This window comes from Centroberyx gerrardi, chromosome 8 (genome assembly GCF_048128805.1).
Source record: "Centroberyx gerrardi isolate f3 chromosome 8, fCenGer3.hap1.cur.20231027, whole genome shotgun sequence".
NCBI lineage: Eukaryota > Metazoa > Chordata > Actinopteri > Beryciformes > Berycidae > Centroberyx > Centroberyx gerrardi.
The window spans coordinates 24,044,784-24,062,164 of record NC_136004.1 but is presented as its reverse complement, the minus strand read 5'-3'; the positions used below and the strand labels follow the sequence as shown (position 1 = coordinate 24,062,164).

General features: G+C 41.1%; 1 protein-coding gene across 4 annotated transcripts in view; it reads right to left on the bottom strand.

Moving 5' to 3' along the window:
- Nucleotides 1-231: 231 nt before the first annotated feature.
- Nucleotides 232-17,381, bottom strand: part of pdlim5a (PDZ and LIM domain 5a) — a 72,208-nt gene continuing 55,058 nt past the window's right edge. For all 4 annotated transcript variants that reach the window (XM_071917976.2, XM_071917977.2, XM_078284993.1 and 1 more), the window contains 6 exons: nt 14,880-14,962; nt 11,835-12,036; nt 8,175-8,355; nt 5,260-5,380; nt 4,074-4,189; nt 232-2,974 (listed from right to left, as the gene is read on the bottom strand). In XM_071917976.2, coding sequence (XP_071774077.1) covers nt 2,885-2,974; nt 4,074-4,189; nt 5,260-5,380; nt 8,175-8,355; nt 11,835-12,036; nt 14,880-14,962 — 793 coding nt within the window. In that variant the 3' untranslated portion in view covers nt 232-2,884. The remainder of the gene's footprint in view (nt 2,975-4,073; nt 4,190-5,259; nt 5,381-8,174; nt 8,356-11,834; nt 12,037-14,879; nt 14,963-17,381) is intronic.

Here is a 17,381-nt window from a genome sequence, read left to right as displayed (position 1 = left end):
CTCTCTCTCTCTCTCTCTCTCTCTCTCTCTCGTGACATTTTCTCAGGCTAGTGAAGATATGCGTTGAAATCTGCATTTCACACTGCCTTTCTCAGACTCTACTGCACTACAAGCGGCTGGCAAACAACCATGCGGTTTCTCCAAGCAATAATACAGTAAGTTTGGTATGGTAAGATTGTATTACACACTGGTAGAAAAGATAGCAAACATGAAAGAAACACAAGATATTGGTCTTGGGGGTCTAAAAGTATATCAATTTATTAAACAACTCAGACCAATTCTAAGAGTTTAATAGAGCGTGAAGTTCATGGTTTTAGAAGTGGAGAGCTAGGCATTCTCTTTACTCACTGTTGTTGTTTTTTTTCCCCAATAACATCTGCTTGCTTTTAGATTTATATGTAAAATGATGTTAACAGGGAGTTTTGTGGCTATTTGTCTACCCTCAACCATAGTGAAAAGAAACAATCACCTAATCAACACATGCTAAAGCAGTGAGAGGGTTTGTGGGTGGTCAAGTTAAACAGGAAGAAACTACAATCCTTCCAGCCCACCTACTGTATCCACCAATCCCTGAAAATCGAAAACCTCAGTCAGGCACAACACATTATAGCAGATCGAACATTTGTCCCCTCTACATACACATACAATAAAATATACACAGTTTACTACATAAGGATTAGTATCCATCTCTGACACCTAATTATCTTCCCGCAGACCACACAGGGCCACTCATTTTTATCAAATTGGCTGACCAATTGGAATATGAAGGACAGAATCGGCCATAATCAGAAATAAATTAATCTATTAATAAATACAAAAATAAATAAATATATAAAATATGCAGAGAAATCTGTCAATAAATGAAAAAATACAAGTGAACATAATTCAGTAAATAAATGAGTGAAACAATGCATAATCAAGAAAAATGAATAATACATTTCCTCATTTCCCTACTTATTTATTTTAGCATTCATTTATTTCTGTATTTCCTGCTCTATAATATGCCAATAACATGTGTCAGTGGTGTCCAACACTCAGACATAGGAATCAAACTAGGAGTGTATTGACTCCAAATAATGCAATGTTCGCAACTGTTCTGCAAGCTAAATAAATAAGGTGCAGTTGTGGTTGTCAGAATTGGATGTGAGAGGCGTCCAACCACACCTTCTTCGTTTGAGATCAGGCGCAGTGAGGAACCTCTCCCAAATACCAAAGAACTAAGGGGTCGACCTCTGTGTCCGTAACAGCTAGCAGCAGACTGAAGTTTATTGTTGTCTCTCCAACTAACCAGAAGAAGCATCATTGTCCTCTGCAGTGGAAGCCAAATCACTTAATTCTCTCCATATCCCAGTGTTAATCGTCACAGCAGTCGACCTGGCAGAAGTCAACCTATAGCCTAATTGTGAAGTTCGGTAAACGATGCAGCAGGACTTTGTTAGTTGCAGACAAAGTTGTTTTGTTGTCAGCCAAGTAAGGCAAATCCAATCGATCAATGCACCATGACAGTGATCTACAGTGTGTTAAACACAACCCACATGTCTTTGATTGACACAGCCTCAGTAGGGAAGGGAGAAATACAGAAACAAATAGGGAAATAAATGTAGATTATTTTTCTTGATAATGCATTGTATTACTCATTTTATTCATTTACACTGCTATTCATTTATATATTTATTTCCAGATTTCTAAGCATTTCATTTTTTACATTTATGTGATTTAGAATGTATTAATAGATTTATTGATTGATTTCAAGTTATGGCTGTTTCTGTCCTCCGTAATATGAAGACCATACCCTAATTACTCAATTCATACAACAAACAAAAAATAAAATACATACATTTCACAAAAAAAAGTACAGAAAAAGTTTAAATTTAAGTACTGATCAAGGACTGACAACTCGCCATGTCACATCACCACACAGACTGCCAGCCCGCCTGTATTAAAACACCTAGTATAAGCACAGCAGAACTTTTCTGAGAAACTTTAAAGGCAGGCTTTAATCTTTTCATCGCAGCCCAGAACGTGGCTTTGCCGTATTTAGACAGCAAAGGAAGCGGCCAGGGCCCAGTTTGCCAAAAAGTATTTTAACTCTGAAACTATTAGTAATGGCACAGTAACAAAATATAACAAAGTTTGACACTGATAATTGAATGGCTACAAATTGGCCCATTATTCTCTTGAACCTGACTGAACAGCTGCTGGTAAGATTGTTAGATTTGGTTACAGCTAGAGAAAAATAAACACTAGAAATCAGATAGAAAACCACTATCCAATATCCCTCTTTCCCATAGTGTCTATGGCTTGAATAACAATTTATAATTTCACACATATTCTGTTACTGTCTACACCGTAACTATAGAACTGAGCAATGTGTAATTTAACAGGTTACCAAAATCCTCTTTGTACATTGGTTTACAATAGAAAATAAAACGATCTCATTACTAATATGCTTTTGAGAAACTCAGTCAAGATCTTTATCACACAGATTAAGAAAAAAAAACACACTGAGCAGGCTCTGTAAATCCAGACTACGAGGTTCTAAAAGTAAAGTCTTTCTTAAACTATAGGTCACATGCCTGTTTCTGGTGGGCTTCACATGACAAGAGTACATGTATGTTTTCTTTACATGGGCCTGGGTCCCAGGACAAGGCTAAATTTACTTTTTGAGCCCTGGCAGTGTTTCCCTTACCACTGCCTAGAGGAGCCACCACCCTGCATGGGAGAACTTGGATTATATTGCTTTATGAGTATGAGCTTTAGTGTTTTTGAGTCTTTGCATGGACTAATTACTGTTTAAGTGGCCTTTCCACCCACCAAGAGAAAAATAAATGTGGGGGAAACACTGGGTCCTGGGCTGAAAAAGTTTGGGAAGAGTCCAGCAGGTTCATATCTTCAGTGTGTGAGCGTGTTTCTTGCAAAGAGGTTTGTCCTTCTTGGAGAAGAAGGTCTGGCCTTCCAGAGTGGTGCAGCACACCTGAAAAAAGCAGAAGACGCACACACACACACACACACACACACACACACGTACACAGATTACAGAGGTGAAGAGAAAGATGTACACCATATTCTAATATGGCACTGGAAAAAGGAAAACCACTTTGATCAGTCATTACCTTTCTCCACTGAATAATGATGAAAATGCCCAAATAACCTTTATCACAGAGATCATAATAGTATATTTTCTAATCATTGGGAGAGACTATGGATCTGTCCCCGACTGTGTGATTGTGCTTTCATCACATGCCATGGAATAACCTGAGAAACTACTGGCTTGACTTCTGTGGAAATTTGGACAAAACATGCATTTTTCCATGGACATCCAGCATTAACAAAATTACACTGATTGGAATTGGACGCTATAGTAATTAATTAAAAACTGTGAAAAAAAAAACGATCTACTGCTTTGTCTGAGCATCTATGATGATTATTTTTGAAATACCCAATCCGCAAAGTCTTTTTTTCCACATTATGAAAGTTTTAATTGCTGTTACTGATTGTCCCAAAGAGGACACATGTATCAATCATAGGGGACAACATCTAGGTTTGTTTTTGCTGTACCGGAAAACAAAGTGAAAATGATCCCCCTTGTGTAGGAAATGTTTAATGACTCTGGGACCAAGCAAAACTATTGAAAATGGACTACAAACAGTTAAAAATATATCAGTGTCAAAAGGAAGTTTTCTCAGTTAGTGAGAGTTGGAGTTTCTGCAGGACACTTACAATTTACAGTATGCTGTATGGCTATGAGCGGTGGTATAGTGGCTCAGTGTTTAGCACTGTTGCCTCACAGCAGTAAGGACCCGGGTTCAGGCTGTGTCTCTGGCCCTTTCTATACGGAGTTTGCATGTTCTCCTCATGTTGTCTGGTTTCCTCTCACAGTAAAAAGACATGCAAGTCAGGTGGATTGGAGACTCTAAATTGCCCATAGGTATGAATATGAGTAATTGTCTTTCTCTCTGTGTTCGCCCTGTGATGGACTGGCGACCTGTCCAGGGTTTTTTCCTGCTCTCTGCCCAATGTATGCTGAAAAGGATTAATGAATAAATTAATGTATGGCTATGGCCTTCACTTACAGCGCAGATAAAGCAGGTGTCATGCCAGGTGTATCCAAGGGCCTCCAGGAACTTGTCTCCGGCCTCGATGGGGAACTCACAGCCATGGCAACCAGTCCCAAACAAACTGTAGAAGTCTATATAAGAGACACAGGAATTAGACATACATCAAATAAACCAACCATGGTTTACAGCCATGGCAGCTAGTCCCAACAAAACTGTATTAGTCTATACATCAGATCATATAGAGCTGTGGAGGGTGAAGAGTCTGCAGGTTTTCATTCAAACCAAACACTACACCAGGTGATTTCACTGGTTATCATGCCTTCAACCAGAGAGGAGACTTGCAGACTCTTGGCCCTCCATGCCACATGGTTGCCCACCACTGATATAAAAGGAACAAAACACATGAACAAAACACAAAATTTGATTGTATGTTTGTTATGGTGTGATATTTTAATCATATGTCTCTGGCTCTTTGTTGGTATGGGTTCTTGTGTCCTCCATGACGCATTTTACGTAATATCTAACCGCCGAAGCACGAATTCCAAAACAAAAGAATGCTGGGAAAGAGGACGGATAAAGATACCGTAAGTTTACTTGCCAGCTGAGGATGCATCGGATGGTGACTTGACTAACAAGAATGAACGGGAAGTCCCGATATTACGAGAACAACGCATCACGTCCACACTGTGCTGTAGTCTACACTTGATACAGCTGGGAAAATGAACAGCTGTGTGTCTTAATTGATTGCGCGTCTGACGTCAAGCACACAGTCCATCTCAAACAGCAAGAAGGCGTCTCTGTGCTTACTGTCATGAGAACATCGTTCTCTCCAAGACGAGTTGGGAAGAACATTCTTGGCATTCTTGGATTTGATAATCACTTTCTGTCTCAGTATGCACACTTGGATAAACCCTCTAAACTGAACCAGATGACCAGAGATGCACAAACATGAACACTGTTGGGATTCTTCCCTGAAAGAGGGAATGCTGATTCCTGCAGCAGGGGTGCATCTAGTTGTACAGTATGTAGTTTTGATTATTTTGGTGCCTAAATTAAAAAGTCACCCAGACGACCCAGAAGGCTATTTGTGTCCTTCATTCCATAGATCCAATACGTTATTTTAGTCTGAGACAGCAGTCATGTCCCATCAGCACGGTCAACATGAACAATCAGCACTTTGTTCACAGTCATCGTCATTCACCTTGTTCACAGTATGGTTCTCCATCCTCCAGGTGGAAGGTGTTGTTTCTGATTGGCTGCTGACAGCAAGCACACAGGAAGCAGTGGACATGCCACGTCTGTTTCAGGGCATTTATCTCTTCCTAGTTGAGAACACAAATAATGGGGTTAGTTAGGGACATTGATCTCTGTGTGTTGGATGCTTATAGCAGAGACCCAGTAACTGAAAAATTGCTGGTTTAATATCTTGGACGGACAGTTCCAGTTAAGATAAGAATGTTGTTATGTTTCAAATGGGTCACGCCTACAAAGTGCGGTACAAGTGCAAAACCCTATTATAATATATGTGAAATGTACAGTATGTTAATTGCCCATAGCCTTTTCACATCTGTCAAACAACTGCATGATTTTAACAATTTAATTATCTGGAATTCACAAAATGCTAACAAGCTAGCAAACTTCCGTGCAAACTTCAAGAGAGGAGTCATGTTAGCAATTTGACACTTCAAGAAAAAACATTTTAATGATCATGCTGTTGTTTGATAACTGTGGAAAGGTAATGACGAATTATTTACAGAAAAAGCAACCACAGAAAGTGTTGCTTTATTGTTTTGTTCATATAAATTGAATAGGGTTTTGCACTTGTGCTGCACTTTGTAGGGAAGCTGCATCATTCTTATCTATAGTCCATGAAGTGAAACATTATCTGATCTGGGCTGATTCTGTGACTGATCCTGAAGTGCCAGACTGTGAACTGACAGCTTATATCAGTGGATACGCTACACTACATGTGTGTGCCCTTGAGCAAGGCACATAACCCCTGGTACTATGCTGCCACCTAGCATTACTGTATATGTGCAGTAATCTGTCAGCAAAAATCACCTACTTCTCATTGTGTAATATAAACTATTGACCACTCTATCCCTCTTCCATCAAAATGGATAAATTCATCCATTTTACATGCATTAAAAATGCTCAGCCTTTCCTTCAGTCCCTCCTTTTCTCAGATCACACTTGAACATTTCTTTCTTCTTCTGCAGCCACATGACCTGGCTTAAAATAGACACACCGCTTTCCCACCCTTAAACTGTGAGAACGAGAGAGGACAGGGGATCAGCGGAGGGTTGGTGGGCCAGAGGAAAATGAGGGATTAAGAGTGAGGGAGTGAGAAAACAGGTTAATAAGAAGGGGTAAGCTGGTTGAAGATGTGTGAGAAATAGAGGGTTGAAAGGGATTGAGGCTAAAGAGGTTAGAACACGTGAGGGATGAATGTCAGAGCTGTTATGAGGCCCGAGATCTCGGCTTCCTGACACTCTGGGTTCAAGCTACACCTGCAGCCTCCAGGTTTCTTAGCCTAACTCTCCTAACATATATTGCATTCCTTGAGTTTCAGCAGAACTCCCTTAAACCTCCATCTCTCCTGCATTGGTCCTGTATGCATCTATCCTACATCTTCTTGCCGGGGGTGGAGCAACGGCGTTGTCGCAATGCAGCAAGCATGTCAAAAAGTGGGACTTTGATGATGGCTACATCTGTGCATTTTGCTTCTCTTCATTATTCGGTCACAAATTGCCATCACCAAACAATGCTTAAATACAGCAATTGGATTTTTGACAACGGATTAGAAAATCACAAGGCCGATAAAGCACTAAGAAATGTTTAAAAGTGGCCATGGCTCTGGGCCTGGTTTCAGCATGGGCTCCCCAATTATGTGGATACCTACAGTATGCTGTCTAATGGTATAAATTCAAATGCTCAAATTGCCTCAACCCCAATTCTAACCCATGTTTTCTCTGAGAGACTGTCAGAAAACCAGTAGATACTTGGCGGAAACAAAAGATAGACACACATAAAGTCCTGGATAAGAATGAAATGAGAACTGCTCATTGATTTGGGATGTCAGTTAACATAATCAAGAGGCCAATGTCTGTAGGCAAATATCTCTAATATTTAGACTCCATTATATATCTCGCACTTGGGCGCACAGTCTTCCACTGTTTGTCACTGAGCAGATCCACAGATCCACTGACTGCTCAAGGGCATGTCAACAGTACTTTTTGATAAGCAGAGAGTGTTACTCATTCAGCCAGCCTAGCAACCCTCTGGCAACAAGCCCACTTCACTAAACTTCAGACTACTGCTCGCACATGGTGGAAAAGTACAGAGTAGTGAAGACTAACTATCTATGACATTGACTCCTGGTTCATCTAGTTGCTGTGGAAGGCCATCGGCAAAGGGAATAAGATGTACTGGATGCTGTACAAACAGCATATCCTTGGCTGCAGCATCTGAGATGGTTACAAGGACAAAAATTCAGATAAACATTTCCATCTACCACATATAAAGTTGAGGTGTAATGTGCTAGGAAAAAGCTCATACAAAAAGAGAGGAAAAGAAATCAATCAGCAACTGGCTCTGACTGACAAAGATCAAAATAGATTCAAAAGTAAAATCCATAGAGCAAATAGAGTCAGGAGTTGGCATGTGCGGCATGTCTGCTGTGAATGCCGCAGCAGTGCCGTATCACCTCTGTTCTCCAAACAACAGGTGGTGGAGTTTCAAAACAACGGCCACACACAATGTCAAGGCCAGCCGAGCAACGGACCGCTCTCGCTCATCCAAAATCATTAGACATATGCCTACGCATGAGCAATAGCGACACTTACATTCTTCAGATGTTTTCCTTCTCAAGCCATAACATAAACTAACTTGTCGTCTTCGTAATCTTTTGCATTGCAGAAAATAATGAAATCACCTTCACCCAGAGTAAATGAATGATAACTGTTGATTACATTCTGTTGAATAACCGTATAAATGACAAGAGCAGCCTGACATGAACTTGACACCTGACCTGATACCAAGCCTTCCCCCCTGCACACACACACACACACACACACACACACACACCCTACTCCTTCACCCCTCACCCTAACTCACCCCCAGGATCTTGGTCTGGCAGCGGCTGCAGGTCGGAGCGAAGAACTCTTCATAGCAGTGTTCACAGTAGACCGATCCCTGCTCCTCCACGAAGCCTATGTCTGCCAGCGACGTGCGGCAGTGGGCACAGTTAAATTCCTCCTTGTGCCACGACTTTCCCATTGCTACCAAGAACGGCCCCCTGAGGAAAAGAGACAGGTAGAGACAGAGCGACAGTCAGGGGGACATGACAGGTGGATGTAAATTGGCCTATGTAAGTCCAATTTCCTGCATTTTTACAGTAGATTTGCATGATTTATGTCCATCTGAACCATAGAACAAATTACATTCTCCTTCAATTCCAGTGATCAGAACACCCCAGTTATTATGGTAAAATTAGATGTAGGGTTTTGCCAGGTTTGAGTCCTGTTCAAAACAACTTAGAAAGCATGGCTGTGTTTGCAGACACAACTGTATATACAAGAACATGAATTAAAGTATTTTATTATAATACAAATTGCATGCCATTTTTTATTTTTATGTATTTTTTTACAATGTGATACGTGTTGAACTGAACTGTTGTTAGCGGGAGATGTAAGTAGGTGTGTGTGTGTGTGTGTGTGTGTGTGTGTGTGGGTGTGTAATGGGGTATGAAAGGGAGAATTTTTTGCATTGCACTCCTTAAATGCACGGTGACTGTTAACAGAAGTTATGAGATTGGCCATGGATAAAAATTCATGTTTCTGAATGAATTTAGTTTTGCTGTTAAGATGTGAAGCTCAGTTCACGGCAGTTCAAGGCAGTTCACTGGTGTTTGCTATTCAGCCACTTCAGGCTGCAATTACATGTGGGAGACGTTTCATCTTCCTCGCTTTCACAATCGGACCTGGTTTTGCGGGTCTATGAAATTAATAAGGCAATCTCCTGTTGAGAAAGGTTTCTAATTGTACGCTATTCAGGTTATAAAATACTGCTTCTGTAACATCTTCAGCCACAGATGTTAGAAAGCCAGTGCATTGAATGTGTCACTAAAATCCTTCTGTAACAACCATCCTCTGCTTCCACTCTGCCAGCACCTTGCCCGTGTCCAGTTTGATGATTAGGTTAAGTGGGAAAACAACAGAGACTAATTTACTCTACACAATGGCCGTGCTTATCTGAGCTAACTCTGATAGTGACCCAGGCTTGGCAGCCATTAGCATCTGCTAGCAACCCTATCCTTAATGCTATGTAATGTAACACGACACAAGTTGGGAGATAATGCTCGGGCTACAGCACTCAGCTACCGGACAAGAAGGGAGTTAGAAAGGAGGGAGGGAGGACAAGATTCCATAGTGATGTGCCCTTCTATCAAACTTGGCTGGAGTTACACATACAGAATCTGATGTTTTCAAGACTGTCTGCACATGGAAATTCAGATTGCATGTAGTTTCTCCCTGACTCATCTAGTTTCTCCCTATTAGAACAGTCGTGAGAAGATCACAAGTGTCAAAAACAATAAAAAAAAAAAAATGTTATTGTGTGCTGCTGTTCAAATCCTAATTTATTCTCTCTCACACGTTTAAGCTTTAGTGATCCAGCAACACCAAGCCAGTCCTGCCACAGTGAAAATGTGCTATTTAAAAATTGTTAGAAAAATGTGTCTGTTATTATTCTTCTTACACTTGCCATCATATGAGGGAAAAACTTTCAACTTCAGTTAAAACAGCATTATTACTGGCATATTTGGAAATATATATATACAGTATATATATATATATATATATATATATATATATATATATATACATATTAATATTTGTCAATTAAGATACAAAAGTGCCAGTGTAGAGACTTTGTGTCCGCATGGCAAGCAGTAAAATAAATTAAAAGTGTCAAGGTATTACATGCATGGATTCGCTGAAGGTAAAAATGCAACTATAAAGTCTAACAACAGTATGGAGTAGTATGTAGTGGTTTCATACAACAAGCAAACTTCAAACAAGCAAATAAGCCGCAGTAGATACAGGAATGCAATCAACTCACTAAACAATGGCTCTGAAACATCTTGAGTCGCAAATAAAACACTGAACCGCAGAACCAGGAGCACCCAGCATTTGAACTGAAACTCACCTATTCTCTCACCTACTCTCTCCTCCCTGCTCCTCTTCTTCTTCCTCCTCCTCCTCTTTCAATGCTATCGTCTGTCATTCATGTTCTATTCATCAGATCTAACTCCAAACCTGACACCTGTATAGTGCGAATACAATCTAAAGTCTTCATCTACATTCTTGGGGTGAAGCTACCTCTGCCGAAGGATCAGGTTCTCCATTTCCAATCCTAGCTTTGACCTTTAAAGGGGAGGTTGCCAAACTGACCCGAGGCCAACATGGAGGGTCAGTGTTACCCTTCTATTGTGTGTGTGTGTATATGTGTGTGTGCCTGTGTGTGCAACATCACCCTGTAATCTACAAATCAGCGTGCAGGTGCAACTTAATTCACCTTGCCCTTATCTACACCGCAGTCGGATCTCTGTACCTGCTTGGCTGCCTGCTCGAGACTCTGGGAAGGGTCAGACTCTGCTTCTTTCTTTTGAACCGGGGCTCTACAGTTTCATACACAGATTATTTACCCGAGATGGTTTCAGTCAATCATTTTAAGTGTATATTTGGAACAGTGAACAACTGAAGAGTAGACATATTTTCCGTTCCCAGTGTTCCATTGTATTAGTACATGTGGATATCCGTGCAAACCTAATATTTGTCCAGACCTCTTTTTTGATTACTCTTGTGTGAGCAGTACATGAGCATGATATCATAGAACTGATGACCATATATGATGATAACATTCCTAACTAATTTTGTTCTTTAACCATAAATAGTCATGATATCCTTTCCTCTTCCTGATGGCAGTATCCATGGATACTATGTCCTACCATGATGATACTTCGGCTTTTATGACATGGCATCATTGTAAATAGGAATTTATTGTTAATTGACTTCCCTGGTTAAATACAGGCTAAATATAGTTAAAATTTTGTTATAATATGGACTGAGTAATATGGAAAATTCCATACAGCAGAGATTCTTAAGATATGGGTCAGGATGCAAAACGGGTCACAGACCTTTGTCTAGTGGTTTCCCACATGACACTGGTACTAGTATGATGTAATGAGTTTAGTTCCCAGGGTAAGACTACATTTACATAAGTTGTGTGCTAGGGCTAAAACAGTTTCACCTCTGTGTCCTCTGTGTATGATCAGAATAAAGGGATTGGAGACACCTTACCTGTGCAACGTCAAAATTGTATTAAAGCTTCAAAAGCGGCTAAATAAACAACAGCACAAAATGAGCAGGTGAACATATATAAACATGCAGAATAGGCAAAGCATTTCGAGCTCAGTGCTATTCCTCAGGCAGCCGATATACTGTATGTTCACCTGCTCATTATGCGCTGTTGTTTATTTAGATGCTTTTGAAGCTTTAATACATTTTTGACATTGCACAAGCAAGGTAGTTCCAACTCATATTGCATCACCTCAGAAAGTACCATATACAGCACCACTCTATACTGTACACAAAGGTGAAACTGCTACCAATCTTTCCATCACACAAGGGGAACTTTGGCTTATTAGCCTATAAGAACCCCTGCTAAACATGATGTCATGCTTAAATATCCACAAACAGACCAGTTGCAGCTCACCTGATGACCAAGTTGCAGTGGGCACACATGGGAGTGCGAGTCCCAGCGGGGATGTGCTCTGCCATCTGGACCAGCGAGTCCTCGTCTTTAGGGTGGGGCTGGGGTACGGGCCGGGCCGGGACAGGACCCCTCGGGACACTGGCGGTGCCGTTACCTCTCATGCCAAAAGACGGAGTGATCAAACCAGTCTTTGGACCTCGACCTGTAGAAGGTAGGACAGAGATAAAAGGCTATATTGATTAAGAAACAGAGAGCGAGAGATGTTAAAAGTGGTGAGGGACAGATAAAAACTCAAACAAATATTAAGTTACCATTTATAACTATAGCATCTCTAAACTTGTGTGTGTGTGTGTGTGTGTGTGTGTGTGTGTGAGTGTGTGTGTGTGTGTGTGTCTTTTGTCTCCAGGTGTGTGTGTTATTTGACCTCTGCCCTCTATGTCTATACACCCTGCAGGTGTCATGGCGGTGCTTGCAGCTGGCTGGTTACTGTTGTTACAACCATGGATTCACCACATCAACCTTCAGCAAAACATACAATGTTTCACTCCTCCGACAAATTCCTATAGCATATGTGCATGCACACGCACGCACACACACACACACACACACACACACATACACCACCGAGACATTCCTATAGCTACCTATAGACACCTGGCTAAACAAGTAGTCAGGCTTGGCCTTTGGTCTCTACACTGAGGAGTGAGAGAAAGTGTTTGTATGTGTCTGTGTGTGTGTGTGTGTGTGTGTGTGTGTGTGTGTGTGTGTGTGTGCATGGTGAGGGAAAGGCTACTGTTGCAGCTTCACTCACACTTGTCATGTGTGAGAGGCTGTTTGGGGTAGGAGTGAGGCTGGGTTTAGATTGGATGTGTGGGCTTGTAGGCCAAGGATATTTCATTAATTTTAGATATGGATGCTTACTTAATAATTGTTCAAACCTAAATCCTTTGTAATAGAGTAATTTGTTTGATGTTAGGAGGAGAGAGTTTTAGGTCAAAAAATTTTACGTGGCTTGACCTTTCAACCTATCAGGGAAGCTGTCCCATCAATTATGCCCACATGCACTTCATCTGGTTACATGTTGAAGGTGCGGGCTGCTGAAGGAATGGGGGAGCAAGGGAGGTGAAGGATGGTGGTGTGTGTGAGTGTTAGTGTGTGTGTATGTGTGTGTGTGTGTGTGTGTGTGTGTGTTCAAATTTTAACACAGCTCTAATACTGTTTTACAATAGGCATTTGTAACAAGCCAGCGGTTTAAGGCCTGGCTTCCTCAGCTGCGGGTCAGGATTCAAAATGGGTCAGAGGCCTGTTGCTGCTAAGGCGCTATATGAGCAGTAGTATATTTTCACGAGCCTGGGTCCCAGGGCGAGTGACTACATTTACGATTTTTGTTGTGCGGCAGTTACATCAGGGAGAGGACTGGAGGGGACGGCTAGAGGGATGGTGGAGAGGGCTGTAGTGTGTGTGTGTGTGTGTGTGTGAGATGGAGGGGAGGAGGGGGGGCTTAGCAAGAGGGCTGGAACTGAAAGACTGAAAGACAGACATGGGCAAATAAACAGAGAGACAGATAGATCAACAAACAAACAAACAAGCACATTCATAAACAGATTAATGCACAGATATGACACTCGGATAAGAGGTACAGAGCGTAAAGTTGGTGCAGGGGCATTGTGCTGCAGTTCTGTGGCTTTAAAACTTTATTCATAACTCCCAACAGGTTCCTTCAGTAAATATTATCTTTCTGACAGAGTAGAACATCTGCACGTGTGACTGAGCACGGCGCCACAGGCGGAGTGGGGCCTTCTCGCCTGCTTAATGGGCTTCCACGGAGGAAAATGAAGAGAAAAGAAAAAGCAGTCTGCAATGACCTATTTCACAACATATGTGACGCTTCAACCATGGAAAATAAGCCTCTTTCCTCTCGCTAACTGGCTGCAACAACATTCAATCCAGCGGTAGTAAATCAGTTTTACACTTTGCCAGGATTTGGAACCAAACATTGATGTATGAGGAAAAAACACTTTTTAACTGTATGGGGGAAATACATTAATCAATCAAAATACATATATAACAGAAGATTTAGTTCAATTCCTGAATGAGGGTCTATTTTTAAGAATCTATTTAGGGGAGAATCTACATTTTGGGTATGCTTGCATTCCCCGTGACTTATGTTAAGAAAACAGTTCAGGCACCCTAGTCTGATTATATTCCGCTTGTTAATTTACTGAAAAAATACCACAACATGCCTACGGTAAAAGTAACTCACACACAGGCAGACAGACATACTTTTGTTGGGTTTGGCAGCTGAGAATTCAGGCAGTAATGTACTATTCCACAGATTACATGCAGCAACCGGCTCAATCAACAAAGATGTTATGGTGAGACTTTTAATGCACTAGACTTGGGTTTACTGTATGTATGCCATTCACTCAGTATACAGTGTATAATAACCTGATAGAGCTCACCAAACATTTCATTATTACTCCAATGGCAAAGGTGTATGTTGTCTGTGTTGTTTTTCCAGGAAAGTTATGTTTTACAGAACTGGGGACAAAATATTAATTTACCCACTGAAACCCATGTATCTTTGACTTTTTACAATTAATTTTCAAAGGAGGAATTGTTGCTGTAGTCAGTTAACAAGAGGAGAGCGGCTATAATATTGGCCTGGACCCACGCTCATGAATCATGTTTTTCACATTGGGAAAGATGCCAACTGTCAATAATGGCAACCCAGTAATCCGATTAAATATCAGATTTATATCTGATATTGTTATCCAATCAATGTTGCCCATTGTGATTTCATGCAGACTTATGGTTTAGTGTATTCATTCCATCAAGTGATGCCAAGGTTTTACGGTGTGCTGCTATCAGGTGGACAGCAGAGGAATTACACACAGATACACACATACAGTACATTACACTACATTCTCCAATGTATCAATTTGAGATATTGGCAGCAAATTCCTGCCCAAACACACAAGCAAATATGCACATGCACACACACACATACACATACACATACACATACACATACACAGAGCTTACCCTGGGTGGCTGCAGGTGCTTTGATCATGGTCTTGACAGCAGCAGACTCATGGCTGTTGAGTTCAGGCTCCTCTCCCTCATCACTGTTCGGAGAGACATGACGGAGAAACGGTGCACAACGATATGCAAATAAATTAATAATGTAGAAAGATATCCCAGCAGCCCTTCCCCTCCCCACAAATGGTTCACAATATAAACTCCACTTGCACTGCTTATATGGGACAGAGTTTGTCTTTGTCTTCCATCCCTTCAAAATGACTGAATGGTCTTTTTACATAGAAGTGGAACAGGGCTGATTGTGTGTGTGTGTGTGTGTGTGTGTGTGTGTGTGTGTGTGTGTGTGTGTGTGTGTGTGTGTGTGTGTGCGTGGGTGTGTGTGTGTGTGTGTTTCCTTGTTATTTGGCAAAGATGCTAATGCGAAATAACTTTGCTCACATGATTTGAGAGCATACTCCAAGGAATTTCAAGGAGGCTGTTGTACTCCACCACAGTAAAAGAAAAAAGAAAAGAAAACAAAAGAAAAGAAAAAATAGCACACTCCCATTTTTCATGTTACTGTCAAATTAAGACAAATTCCAGACCACCTACCTGCTGACAGAGCAGAGACAAATATGGTACCAACCAAAACACAGTACTCAGCTACAGCCAAAACAGTACAGTACTCAACTTTACAGCACACGTCCTACCTTTTACTACAGTATGCGCAAAAATGTTGCCAGTGTGCCAACTTCCCAGCAGAACAGAGTCCAGACCACCTGCCTAATGATGGATAGGAGACGCGTAGGTTTGCACAACAATAATAATACAGCACACTCTTTCAAAACCAGTGCCAGGATATCAGGTTAAATGACTCAACGGAGACTAATTGACTACAGTGAAGTGAAATATAGCATGCTGTAATGAACAGAAGTGCCCATTCCAGATGTAGACAGATGCCAGACTAGCAGTACTAGTGATGGAGGGGAGACAAAACTCTGACCACATTCATCTCACTGCATTCAGCGGTTGATTTGTTTATATTTAATGAGAAATATTGAAGACAAGTAAACACTGTTGACCCCCCTCCTCACATTTTCTCTAAAATCTAACAAGAGAGATGCATTGACTAATTTATGCTCACACAGAGGATTCCACTTCTCTTCGTATTTCTTCACATTTCCCCCTCTTGACGACACTACTAAGCTCATGGGTTGGGACATTAAATGGGGGTTGCAGAGGGACAAGCTCCCATTGGTCCCCATGGTAACATTGGCAGCACGTTTTAATGGGCCCCAAATACATAAAACTAAATTTCTCATTTGGGTCAAAGACTGAGTAATTTTTAAGAGACCCTGTTCCAAAGTTCAGTGGCGATCACTTCAGAATACCAACTGTAATGACTGAAGAGAGAAAATTACCTCATGGGACAAGAGCCTAATGACACACACTGAACTAGAGGTTCTTTAACTTTTTTCTGCTCTGTACACAGCATAGGTAAATTCAGCCTCAGTCTGGTATATGAGTTGCGAACATACTGTACTATTACTGTTGTCATATGAGGACACACCAGAAATATGCCTGTGGCCCTCCACTAGGCTAGAATCAACAGTTCACATTCAGTACACAGTGCTGTGGCACTTTGGGCAATATCTGTTCTCTCTAAATAAAGAATTCTTAAACTTTTTTCAGCCTGGGACACAAAGGAGCAATATCCATGTGGTCTATTCTGGGTCCTGACCCAAGGTTTAAAAAGCCAGGATCTAAGGCAACACATTCTTTCTAAGGGCAACACATTCTTTTTGAGGGCCACACATTCTCTCTAGGGTCAAAACGTTCTCTCATAGGTCAAAACATTCTTTTTTCAGTGCAAAACATCCTTTTCTCTGAGCAAAATACTCCCTCATGAGGCAAAGTTTTCTCTACTTGGGCGAAACATGCTCTCATTGGGAAAAACCTTCCCCCGGATCTCCTTCTCTTGGAAAATTTTATTTTCCTAGAGACACATCTCTCTTAGGGAAATATTTACTCTCTTAGCTATTGGTGCATTGACCGATAATCGGTCGATAAACGTTCTAAATATGTCATCGTTGATCGACCAATTACCATTTCCACTGCCCAATCAAAAAACACAAGGCAAACAAAAAAATTGCTGGATCAGGAAGGCGGTCAAATGAGCATTAGTAGTGTAGGCATGTCCATCTGGCGTTGATAGTTCATTTCTGATGTTGTGTTTTGAATTTCACAGCTTTGATGAGGCAATAGGTGAGTAAGCAAATCAGTCATCGACCACACAATAACATGTAATTACTATGTATGGATAAAACCAATGATTTATTTTCACATTGATAGACCAGATATGTCATGAAGCCATAAGAGCAATTTGTTAAACACAGTGCTATTTTGGAAGTATATTATTTATGCTTGCTGTCCACTTTTACATGAAGTGGCGTTGTTAGTAGATAGTCTGGGTAAAGTGCATCCATTCAATCAGCGATCAGATCTGTGATCGGCCGATCATAGAAA